General features: G+C 41.7%; 1 protein-coding gene and 1 long non-coding RNA gene across 8 annotated transcripts in view; one reads left to right on the forward strand and one right to left on the reverse strand.

The window, feature by feature from the left end:
• nisch (nischarin) overlaps positions 1–7,445 on the reverse strand; it is a 37,518-nt gene extending 30,073 nt beyond the window's left edge. For 3 of the 7 annotated variants that reach the window (XR_010002655.1, XR_010002654.1, XR_010002656.1), the window contains exon 1: positions 7,147–7,443. Coding sequence is in view for 3 of the 7 variants with exons in the window: in XM_016991586.2 (XP_016847075.2) it covers positions 7,147–7,233 (87 nt within the window). In the remaining 4 variants the exon portion in view is untranslated. Of the gene's footprint in view, positions 1–7,146 lie in introns of all 7 variants that reach the window. The other 4 variants (XM_008105143.3, XM_008105142.3, XR_010002657.1 and 1 more) reach the window with 3 other exon arrangements.
• A 56-nt stretch (positions 7,446–7,501) lies between these two features.
• On the forward strand, positions 7,502–10,407 carry LOC134296081 (uncharacterized). Its single transcript, XR_010002658.1, has 2 exons — positions 7,502–8,096; positions 9,248–10,407. It is a non-coding gene; the product is annotated as an uncharacterized LOC134296081 (long non-coding RNA).
• Positions 10,408–12,483: the final 2,076 nt, after the last annotated feature.

Below are 12,483 nucleotides of genomic sequence, written 5' to 3' on the forward strand. Positions count from 1 at the left end.
TGTTTTACTTATCTTTAAAGGCTACTATAAACAATCAAAATTGGCTTTTTTGGGCATAATGTTGCAATAACAGGATTTTAAAGAAGCAGTTTCCCAAGTTAAGTTTTTAGAACCAAGAAGGGCATGTTCATATTGCAATTATTTCACGAGGCAAAACAGCTTCTTGAAAAGGAATCAAAACATCTGACATGGAGGAAACCGCAAAAAGGAATTTGACACATGACTAACAACTGGCTACACTGAAATATTATGGTATTTCCATCTGAAGTCTCACTGGTCTAAATCAGCATTAATCCTGAATTTCAAACTTATCACTAGCTGTAAAAGATAAGTCAATTCCACAGAACAGGAATGAATAGGAAAGTGAAGCAAACTTTTATTAGGAAAAGTCATATCCATATCCCTCCGAAATTAGGGTGTTTGTGTGTGGAAGGAGGTGATAATGGGCTTGCACTGACAGGGCTGGGTCTAGCTGGCACCAGTGATTTGCATTGCCTTCCATTAGCAAAATAAGCTACAGCTTATAGACAATGATGGCATGTTTTTGTAAATTCTAAACAACATTATTTCCTAATGAATAAACAAAAAATGAGAAGAAGTTACTGATAGCTTTTCATTTGGCAGAACCTAAAATTGCAATACTCCATATTTCATTTTGTGACATAATAGAAGCATGGAAGATATTTTACACAAGCAATAACCTTCATGTTAACAAGACATAATATATGAAGAGTGAATTACAAAAACAAATGGATGTTTAAAATAATCATAGTATATTTCCTATGCATAGATTTTGATTACAGTATTTTAATATTCACACATTACACCTTGCTTTAGAACTTAAGGAAGCAGATTGTGAACTGCTAATTCTTAAATGGCAAACAAAGCAATGCTTTACATTTCCTCACATCAGTGTTCAAAATATTGAGAATACACAGAAAAAGGCTCTGCAGCCTGACTATGTTAAGAAGGTTCCCACATTTTCAAATATCATGTATCATATATGGTTGTTTTCTTTTTTCAAAAGATCTTTTTATGTTTATTTGTTATGTATTTAAATCCGAATATCAGGTGGTGGGTGTTTTGAGATAAACATATTATCACTTATTATTATTAAACATATTGTCCTTCAAGTCATTTTTTGATTTAGGGTAACCTTGAGGCAACTCAATCTCATGGTTTTCTTGATAAGAAGTGGGTTGTCTTTGCTATTCTGTGAGGCTGAGTGAGTGTGCCTTGTCCAAAGTTACCCAGTGGATTTCCATGGCTAAATGGGAATTTGAACCCTGGTCTCCTAGTCCAATGCTCAAACCACTATACCCAATTGGCTGTCTTTCGCACATTACCTGGAGTAATTCTCTAGGTGTATACCCCCTCCCCCAAACAGAGACAATAGTTGTTTTTGAATGCACATAGACAGTATAGCAGTTATATTCATGTCCGAATGCCCGATCACCGTCTCCCAAAGCAGTTGCTCTACTCCGAACTCAAGAATGGGAAACGTAATGTTGGTGGGCAGGAAAAGAGATTTAAAGATGGGCTCAAAGCCAACCTTAAAAACTGTGGCATAGACACTGAGGACTGGGAAGCCCTGGCCCTTCAGCGCTCTAATTGGAGGTCAGCTGTAACCAGCAGTGCTGCGGAGTTCGAAGAGGTACAAACGGAGGGGTTAAGGGAGAAACGTGCCAAGAGGAAGGAGCGTCAAGCTAACCCCGACCGGGACCGCCTTCCACCTGGAAACCGATGTCCTCACTGCGGGAGAATATGCGGGTCAAGAATAGGTCTCTTCCGCCACCTAAGAACCCACCCCCAAGACACGAAGGATGGAAGACAATCGTCCTCGAGCTACAAGGGATCGCCTAAGTAAGTACATTCATGAATGACTGAGTATTGCTCCAAACAGTTCACTGTAACAATTTCAATTTACCCAATCAACATTATATACAGAACAGAAAAGCGTGGCTAGGTTGCATATTTGTTTCTACTAGAAGTCCATTACTTTCTATGCTTTATTTCTAAAGAATCATACTGATTAAAAGCTACTAGCAACACAGATATAGATAATAGCGGCAGTTTACAGGGTTGTGTATGAGCTTAGGGAAGAACCATGTACACAACTGGAAGTGTCTTTGATGTTTTCACTGGGCAGCTTTGACTGCCGTTGAAGCAAGCTGTTTTGCAAACTGAGCAGTGGGAAAAGGAGATGCTGAAACAATGGCTTCAAAGAAAGCGCAGGTTACACATCCAGTTTTTCCCTGGATTCCCTCCTTTCTTGACTGTGACTCTAAAATCAGTCATAATCTTTTGTTTTGTATTTACTATTGAAACACATGAAGCTAAGACTTTTAAACCATTTCACCTTAAATAAATGTGAATCCTGATAATGTTTTGCATGATTTCATTATAATGGGACTACCTAGGAATCATCATGTTTATAATCCAAATCAGGTTTACAACCCAAATTGCCAAGCACTCTGTGTTTTGTTCTTGCAAACTTCATCAAGGGCACAGTTGGAAAGAAATCCTCAAACCAGGATCCAAGCAAGGAATTGCATGTTTATCATAAGATGGTCTTTGCAAAAGGAATTGCAAACAACATATTACTAAACCTGGTTTGTTGTGGAGTTCCCTACTCTTTGCTCCCAATTAATCTAACCCACTAAGCTAACAGTTGGGGGCTTTCAGTTGAGCCATTCCCAGCTATTGAAAGAGCCAAGCAAGAATAAATGGGTTACAGGCAACAGCATACAGATCATGAACAGTAAGCCTATGTTGCATATAAATTCTGGAATGCTGGGAGTACATGATTTTACAAAGATGGAGTCTTGCTATGCCATATATCAGTGAGGACTCAGTATTACCTTGTATTACACTTGGAATATTTTCTTTACTTTTTTGTGATTCTGTTTTAGCAGGCAGCCTCTTCATTTGTTCATTTTACGATGGCAGGGAACAGCAATACACTAACCATGTTGTGATAATACCTTTAACCAAAAAACCCCCAGAATATTCTTTACATGCAAATCTTTTCATCAGACACAATGCTTGATAAATCTAGGAGGGAGGAAAAGAAGGGGGTGAGAGGAGAAAATTTTATAAAAATATTTATAGATTATCTCTAGTATGGAATGGAGAGGAAAAGTCTGCAGACATGAGACTTTGTAACTATGTTATTTTATAACCACAGTTACTCAATAACTTATGGTCATGGACAAAAAGCAACTGGATTGATAAATAGAATTGGGACTAAGGCAGATTATTTAGCAATCAGTTTTTCCTCCAACACACAGCTACTGCTTCTCTTTGTCTAATGAGAGGGCCAACCCTGAAGTCAAGAGACTTTCTCCCAATTTTGACTGGGTCCAGCATTATAATGTCACTATGTACTTGCATGTAGGCCAAAACCTAAAAACTAAAAGTAAGGTATTTCAGTTGTTTGCTTTTCTTCTCTTCACCTATACTAAATATTCAAAGCAGGGCCATTTTCCAAAATCACCACACTGCATTCTGTCTTCTCTAAGTGTCTCACAATTAATGCTGAGCATTCTATAAAGCATTTTCAAGGCAATGATTCTGAACATTTTAAATGCAAATCTCAGAGAAATCAGTAAAGCCTACTTTAAGGCAAAATCAGATCTAGAATGTAAGTAGCACTTTTAAATGGATGTATGACAGTCTTTCATACTGTAAAAAAACCAAAATCATAACACTAGAAATAGACACGGATGCACTGTAGCATTGTAGCAAATGGCTTAGGTAACTGAAAAAATTGAGAAGCATATCCATTTTCAGTTATGTAACCGTTATCTCAGATGTTTAAATTTGAAGTGTGTGAATATGCTATATCCCAAAATGGCATGTACTGCTTTGCATAGCTAACTCTGTAAAAAATGACAGTAGTCATGACAAAAGTATTACTACAACTAGTGTTACGCAAATGAAAGCATTTTGCATCACCATTCAAAATGATTATAGATGTCTAAAGGATGCCTCAACAGTTGTGTAAATTGCTCATACACTGAATCTGATCTAGCCCAGGGACACATATTTTCCCCATTTTTATCATATACCGAAACATATCACATGTTTGTTATATTTTCAATCCAGTTTCAAAGACGTGTTTCAGATGGAATGAAAAGGGTGGGACACAATGAGAATGTTTTCAGGAAGTCAGCATCAGAACTTGGGTCTTTTGGAGATTTGAAATGCTGCTTACATTTCAAATCAGGGACAAACAATCCAAATATCAGCCCCAAATGGATAGAGATCTTGGAAATCTCAATTCTTTCTCTGGGAATTCCTGGTCTCCTCTTATCTGAATGCAAATCTCCAACCTAAGGAAATGTCGGTGTGTTTACACTGAAGAACGAACACAGTTTGACACCCCTTTAACTGCTAAGGCTCAATGTTGTGGAACTGGGATCTGTAGTTTGGTAAGGCAGCAGCATGATTTGGCATAGGTTAAAGACCTTGCAAAACTCCAACTCCCACGATCCCAATGCATTGAGCCATGGCAATTAAAGGCGTGTCAAACTGCATTAATTCAACAGTGCAAATACACAATAGGAAACACGAAGCCAAAAGCTCTGACCTCAGAACAGTACATGTACAGAGGGCAGAAAGTCCCCCATTATTGGTGGACGTCTAGTTGATTTCGAGGAACCCACGGGATGACACCCCCCCAAAGCACCCCCAAATGTGTGACATTTTCTGGATGGGATTTTCCCTGTTTCTGCACCACGAGGATGGAAACCTCATGGAATCATAGAGTTGGAAGAGACCCCAAGAGTCATCCATTCTGCCATGCAGGAACATGCAATCAAAGGACCCATGACAGATGGCCATCCATCCCCTGCTCAAAAACCTCCAGAAAGAGGGACTCCACTGTTATCCTTGAAGCATTGTCAGAAAGGTTTTTCTAATACTTAAGTGGAATCTTTGTTCCTGCAATTTGAATCCACCACTCCATGTCCAAGGCCCCTGCTACACAGCTGAATAAAATCCCACGTTATCTGCTTTGAACTGGAATATATGACAGTGTGGAATCTCCGGTAGCGGAGCGGGTTAAACCGCTGAGCTGCTGAACTTGTTGACCGAAAGGTCGGTGGTTCGAATCCGGGGAGGGGGGTGAGCTCCCACTGTTAGTTCCAGCTTCTGCCAACCTAGCAGTTCAAAAACATGCAAATGTGAGATCAATATGTAGATCAATACGGTGAGAAGGTAACGGCACTCCATGCAGTTATGCCGATCACATGACCTTGGAGGCGTCTATGGACAACACTGGCTCTTCAGCTAAGAAATGGAGATGAGCACCATCCCCAGAGTTGGACACAATTAGACTTAATGCCAAGGGGAAACCTTTGCCTTTACTATATGACAGTGTGGACTCAGATAACCTTGACATTCTGGGTTATATGGCTGTGTGCAAGGGTCCCTAGTCTCTGGAGCAGAAGAAAACAAGCTTACCCACTCCTTAAAGTGACATCCTTTCAAATATTTAAACATGGCGATCATGTCCCCCCTCAGTCTTCCATCTCCAGTTAAAGATACCCAGCTTTCTAAGCCATTCGTCATAGGGAATAGTTTCCAGACTGTTGGTCATCCTTCTCTGACACATTCCAGCTTGTCAATGTTCTTCTTGTATTGTGGTGCCTAGAACTAGCCTGTTTAAACTCTATTCTTTGGTGGAAAAACAGGACAAAAGTGTCATAGTGATGACGACAACAATTATGATGAAAAGCAAAAGAAGAGGAATAGAAGCAAAGGAAAGGTAAGGAGCTTGGGGAAGAAAGAACAAGACAGTACTGGGTTGCTGTGAGTTTTCCAGGCTGTATGGCCATGTTCCTGAAACATTCTCTCCTGACATTTCACCCACATCTATGGCAGGCATCCTCAGAGGTTGTGAGGTCTCTTGGAAACTAGGCAAATGAAGTTTATAATCTTTGGAATGTTCATGGTGGGAGAAAGAACTCTTGTCTACCTGAGGCAAATGTGAATGTTGCTATTGGCCAGCTTGATTATAAGCTGGCCCCAATTGTTTCTTGTCTGGAATTCCATCTTCTGAGTGTTGTTCTTTATTTACTGTTCATTTTCATGGTTTCCTCTTTTCAATTGAAATTGTTCACATGGTTGTGGATTTCAATAGCTTCTCTGTGTAGTCTGACATGGCGGTTGTTAGCGTGGTCCAGAATTTCTGTGTTCTCAAATAATATGCTGCTGGTTCATCAAGTGCTCTGCAATGGCTGACTTCTCTGGCTGAGTTAGTCTGCAGTGTCTTTCATGTTCCTCTATTCTTGTTTGGGTGCTGTTCCTTGATTCATGTCAGGGTCAGTTAACACCTCCCAACAAAGGATTCCACCAGGCAGGAAACAGCCAGGTATTGAAGCTGCAAGGTTATTCAATGCTAATCAAGATGATTAATTGCAACAGTCACACTTGCCACAAGCAGACAAAAGTTCTTCCATCCTGGACCTTCCAGATATATAAACCCTACTTGCCTAGTTTCCAACAGATCTCACAATCTCTGACGATGCCTGCCATAGATGTGGGCGAAATGTCAGGAGGAACGTTTCTGGACCATGGCCATACAGCCCGGAAAACTCACAGCAACCCAGTGATTCCGGCCATGAAAACCTTCAACAAGAACAGTACTACTTATAGCAGGCATGGGCCAACTTGGTCAAGCGGCTGAGGGGAGAAAAGAAAGGGTCTGAGGCTATTAGAAATGGTGGGAGTTGAAGTCCAAAACACCTGGAGGGATCAAGTTGGCCCATGCCTGACTGACAACCTCTGGTTTCATGGAATAATCCATCCCAGTTCTCCAACTAGCTGAATTCCAAGCCTCATCTTCTCCAAGGTAAACACAGGCAGATCCCTCAGGTGTTCCTGGTAGGGCTTGCCTTCCAAACATTTGACCTGTCAATACCTTTCTTGGAATGCGGTGCCCAGAACTGGACGCAGTCTTATCCCAGCTAAGGTCTGACCTGAGTGGGACTCCGGCTTCCTTGGTGATGGAGCACCTCACAGAAAGCAATGAAAGCAGCATTCAAAGTGCCGTCCCTCCTCGGGGGACTTCCTTCCTCCTTTCTTTCCCTCCCTCCCTGGCCACCATCCCTCGGGAAAGCCCCTCCGCGGCCTCCTCCTCACCGTGTAGTTCTCCACCAGCTCGGAGCCGAGGACGCGGACGCCTTTGGGGGGCTCTTCGCCTTCCTCCCCGGCCCCCACCGCCTCCATGGCGACTACCACAGCGGGGAGGAGGAAGGGCCGCTTGGAGGTGGGGCAGGAAGCTCTGCTGGGGCGCTCACTCGGCCGCCTTTGTTGTTGTTATTGTTGTGGCGGTTCTTGCGCCGCCTTCCTCAGCACCGGCCTCTGCCAGCTCAGCCAGGGCCGTCACCGCCGCCATCTTTGATTCCCCCCTCCCCCGTGTCGCTGAGGGAAACGAGAGGCCCCGCCCTCGGTCGCTAGAACTCCTGTGTGCGCCTGCGCAGAAGCAGGACGACTCGCCAAAGCCTCTGCTTTGAAGGGGCGGGGCTAAACCGAGGGAGGGTGGGGCATACCATCAGAATTGGGGAAGGGGTGTTTTTATTATTACGGGGGGGGGGGGGTGACCACCACCCACTCTTATGAAGGGCTCGGCTTCTCGGTTACGGTGAATCCCCCTCTCGACAAATGGAAGCGGCACCTGGAAAATAAGCAAAGGGGAGGGGGAGATTTTGGAAAACCTTGCTCCGCCGTCAGGTTACAGTGGCAGCGAGTCCTTAATTGACAGAGGATGCATCTACTACATTGTAGAATTTGTCGTGGTTTGCAAAGGCAAGATGCTGTATGTGTTAACTGAAAATTGAAGCGCAAGTCTGAGCCCGCAAAGAACTGGGGGTTGATTTGATACTGTTTCTGTTCTGCTGCTGCAGAACCTGTTTGGACAAGTTTTTCAGTAAAGACTGAGTACGCTGCTGAAGAGAGCTGTGTACTCAGAGAGGCCTTGCTATTTTGAGGCCTTTTTGCTGCTGAGAAAAGAGGGAGAAGTACCAGGACTGTATTCTTCTCTGAAGCAGATTCATGGACTGAGAAAGGACTATTTATGGCTGTGGACTTCTGTAAGTGATCAGAGGGATCATTGTAAATACTACTGTTTTTTGATCTCTTTAAATCAGTAAAGTTCCTGTATTTTTTTTCTGCAAACCTGAGTGGCATGTTATTGTTCTGCAGGTAACTCCAGATCACGGGCACACATAAGAGCTTCCATTTATCATCATCAATCCGCTATATAATTGACGCAGTTTGGGATCAGTTTCACTGCCATGGCTCAATGCTAGGGAATCCTGGGAGTTGGAGTTTGATGAGGCACAAGAACTCGTTGGCAGAAAAGGTTAAAAACCATGGGAAACTATAACTTCCACGATTCCATAGCATTTAAAGTGCTGTCAAACCACATTCATTCGAGACTCACCCAAATGGTTTTATTGAATATTTATTTATTTACCATATTTATATCCCGCCTTTCGCAACCCTGGAGGAGCCTCAAGGCGATCTTACAACAGGCAGCAATTTGTTGCCATACACACATATCAAATGAGCAATTACAGTTAAAAATCTATAATTAAAACATGAATAATTAAAAACAGCAATTAAAATCACGCCATCCAAAACATAGTACCAGGGCCATTTTGTTTGTCAATTTATTTATTTAATTATTTGCAGTATTTATATTCTGTCCTCACTCCAAAGGGGATTCAGGGCGGATCACAATGCACATATATATGGCAAACATTCAATGCTACCCTGTTTCCCTGAAAATAAGACATCCCCGGAAAATAAGACCTAGCAGAGGTTTTGCTGAATTGCTAAATATAAGGCCTCCCCTGAAAGTAAGACCTAGCAAAGTTTTTGTTTGGAAGCATGCCTGCCAAACAGAACACCAGAGCATGCAGGATTGGTAAATATATGTACCATTGATTGTTGTACATGGAAATAATAGTAATAACAATAAATTCTTGATAGGATTCACGGTTTGTCTGGTTATGCTGATTTGTGACAACTACTGTACAGTATATAATGTTCATTTTTTGTTCAACAATAAATGTGAATTCTTCTTCATGGAAAAATAAGACATTCCCTGAAAATAAGACCTAGTGCCTCTTTGGGAGCAAAAATTAATATAAGACACTGTCTTATTTTCAGGGAAACACGGTATGAGACAAACGACAAATATAGACAAACACTTTACTTACTTTATTTACTTTATTAGGCGATCCCTCGTAGTTCAAGGATGATTGTCTTCCACCCTGGGAGTGTGTCCATAGATGGCGGAAGAGACCTATTCTTGATCTGCATGTTCCCCCACAATGAGGATATCGGTTTCCAGGTGGAAGGCGGTCCCGGTCAGGGTTGGCTTGACGCTCCTTCGTCTTGGCACGTTTCTCCCTTAAGCCCTCCATTCGGGCCTCTTCAAACTCCGCAGCACTGCTGGTCACAGCTGACCTCCAATTAGAGTGCTCAAGGGCCAGGGCTTCCCAGTTCTCAGTGTCTACGCCACAGTTTTTAAGGTTGGCTTTAAGCCCATCTTTAAATCTTTTTTCCTGCCCACCAACATTACATTTCCCGTTCTTGAGTTTGGAGTAGAGCAACTGCTTTGGGAGACGGTGATCGGGCATTCGGACAACGTGGCCAGTCCAGCGGAGTTGATGGCGTAGGAGCATTGCTTCAATGCTGGTGGTCTTTGCTTCTTCCAGCACGCTGACATTTGTCCGCCTGTCTTCCCAAGAGATTTGCAGGATATTCCTGAGGCAACGCTGATGGAAACGCTCCAGGAGTTTGGTGTGATGTCTATAGACCATCCAGGTTTTGCAGGCGTAGAGCAGGGTTGGGAGGACAATGGCTTTATAAACACATCTCTCTGATTTGTGTAATCACGATCCAGGCCTTGAACTGATTTCAGGATAATCAATCTCACCATCCAAACACAAAAACCACTTTCTTCTATGCAGGTTCAAACTGACGTAAGTGGTCAGTGTAGATGTGCCCCAGGAAGGCTAGAATGGCTTCCTCCTTCCCATCCTTGTAGTAATCCATAATACAGTTTCAAACTGATTTCAGGGCAGTGTAGATGAGGCCACAGGATTGTCTTTCAGACAGCCAGGACCACCATATTTCTATTTGCAAGTCAGCTATTAATACAAGTAATGAGCAAAGAGTTCCAAAAGGCTTTTAGAACTGAAAATGTTTAAGTAAAAATCTTGTCAGAGGGTCCTAATTGTTTTTCAACAATTCTTTGTAAATAGGTTTCTGCACTGGTTAAATGTATGTTTTAAATAGTTTTATTATTATTATTATTTGTTTAATACTACTTCAATGTTTTTATATGCTTCCAACTATATTTTATTAAAGTGGAATACATTTATTATGCTAGCCAAAGGCTACTACGAATTGCTTTAAAATATATAGAACATTCAAGAGAAAAAGTACAAAACAGTAAGAAAAGTTATTACCAAACTCATATAAAGCATTGCACATTATAGATGAAGTACTACGCTGCCAACATGAAAATCAAAGCAATACTTTGTTTCTTTGGGGCAATCTGTGGAAATTTTATCTAGCTCTCTCTTTCTGATCAAAGCAAAAAGAGCCACTTTATGTGTTATATAATCATTGCAATCATTTAGAGAAATCAACCAGTTCTATAACAGAATTCCTAGTTCCATTTGGCAACAAGAGCTTCAGAAATCTATCTCTGGGGTCACTATACTGTTCAGTTTAAGATACAGACCGGCAATTGTCATCGGTTTGGTCAAGTCATTTATTCAGAACACAGAGATTCACAAGTTCATGAGTGCCAATAAATTGAGACTTGAAGCAAGGAAATCAGGCACCTTTTATAGCTTAGTTTTACACGTATACCATAAGAAGAGATGCATGTAGTCCAATTGCTAACCACCAGCCCAGTGAATGACCACAAGCCCCTTGCATGTAACCAATCACTTTACTTAGGTGATCTCTCATTATCCAAGTATAATGGCATTCCAATTTCTTAGAAGATGCATGTATGTGATTTTTTTTAATATGTGGAGATCAGTGCACAGCCGATCAACACACAGTCTTCCCAGAGTGAGGGTCCCAACCAGTGGCGTGGATGACACGACAATAGTGGCTTCTCAATCTATTGCATCTTTCTTCTGCCTTCACAGCCATTGTAACATGTACTATGTTATCTTCCGCTGATCTGCCACTGAGGTCTTTGGATTGTGCTTAGTCTGGAATCTCCCCTGCGGGCCCCCCTGGGAGTGCATGACTTTGGTTGTTACGCCCGCAGGTTCATTGGAACATGCAAGCCCACTCACCACAACAAGGTGACAATCCATCAAGGGGGTAACCAATCAACCAATTAATCATCAGTGAAGTTATCTACCATATTATCTCAAATCTAATGTTCACTTTTTTTGGCTAATTATCTTGCCAACATTAGGGTGAACGTTAGATTTTCATAAGATGGAAATCTTCGTGCTGAGCCAAAGCAAAAGGGGAAGCTGCTTCAGGAGTACCTAGAGCTTCTATCTGAGGGATGTCATCTCTAATTTAATTGGCATGGCCCAATGCAATCCTGGGATTTGTAGTTTGGTGAGCCACCAATATTCTTTGGCAGAGAAGGCTCAAGACTTTTGTAAGACTACATGATTCTGTAACATTGAGCCAGGGCAGTTAAAGTGGATTTGTTATATAGCATGATGCATCCCAAGGTTTTCTTTTCCATTTCTGGAAGCTTTGGCCTTTAAAGAAGGAATTCTAAGCAAGCAGCAATTGTAGTGGGCACCTTTTTTTGGCCAAATTACAAAGAGTACACTTTTTACTGCTGCAAATTTTATTTGTCAGCAAAAACTTTTCTTTGGTTTCAGTGTTTTGAAAATTGAGGTGCGCATTAGTTTCGAGTAACTTCTGCAAGGAAGTTTTTTATTCATAGGATCTTAGTATTTCATGTGGTTTTATGATTTTCATGGGTCGAGTGGGTCTAAGAAGTGTCCTCATGCTCAGAGAGTCATACCCATGGTATTGTTGGATCTAGAGCTGCCTCAATAATCTGCCCACCCAAGGCATCTCTCCTTTATCTGATATGATAGGATTTAAAAAAATAAACAGTAACTTATGTCCTATCATCATGACCACTGATGTCATTAGTAACAATATAGCCAGGAGTCCCACATTAGTGGCTGTCCACTATGAATTCGCTCTGGATTTTATACCAGATCTGAAAGGAGCTATCCAAGGTGTGAAGCTGTACTGCCAAACATAACCCAGATATCCCCACCAACATGAAGACCATTGGCTGTCACTGCTCAATCACAAGGTGCATCATAATGTTGCCTTCTGCAGTTCTGCCAGAACATTAACACTTGATGCTTATTTATAATGTTTTGTTCTTACAGGGAAGAAGCTCCTGCTGTTGTTATACAGGATAAACGGGGCCAATATATCTCCTCCGTTATTTCTACC

This window comes from Anolis carolinensis, chromosome 2 (genome assembly GCF_035594765.1).
Source record: "Anolis carolinensis isolate JA03-04 chromosome 2, rAnoCar3.1.pri, whole genome shotgun sequence".
In the NCBI taxonomy this organism is placed as follows: domain Eukaryota; kingdom Metazoa; phylum Chordata; class Lepidosauria; order Squamata; family Dactyloidae; genus Anolis; species Anolis carolinensis.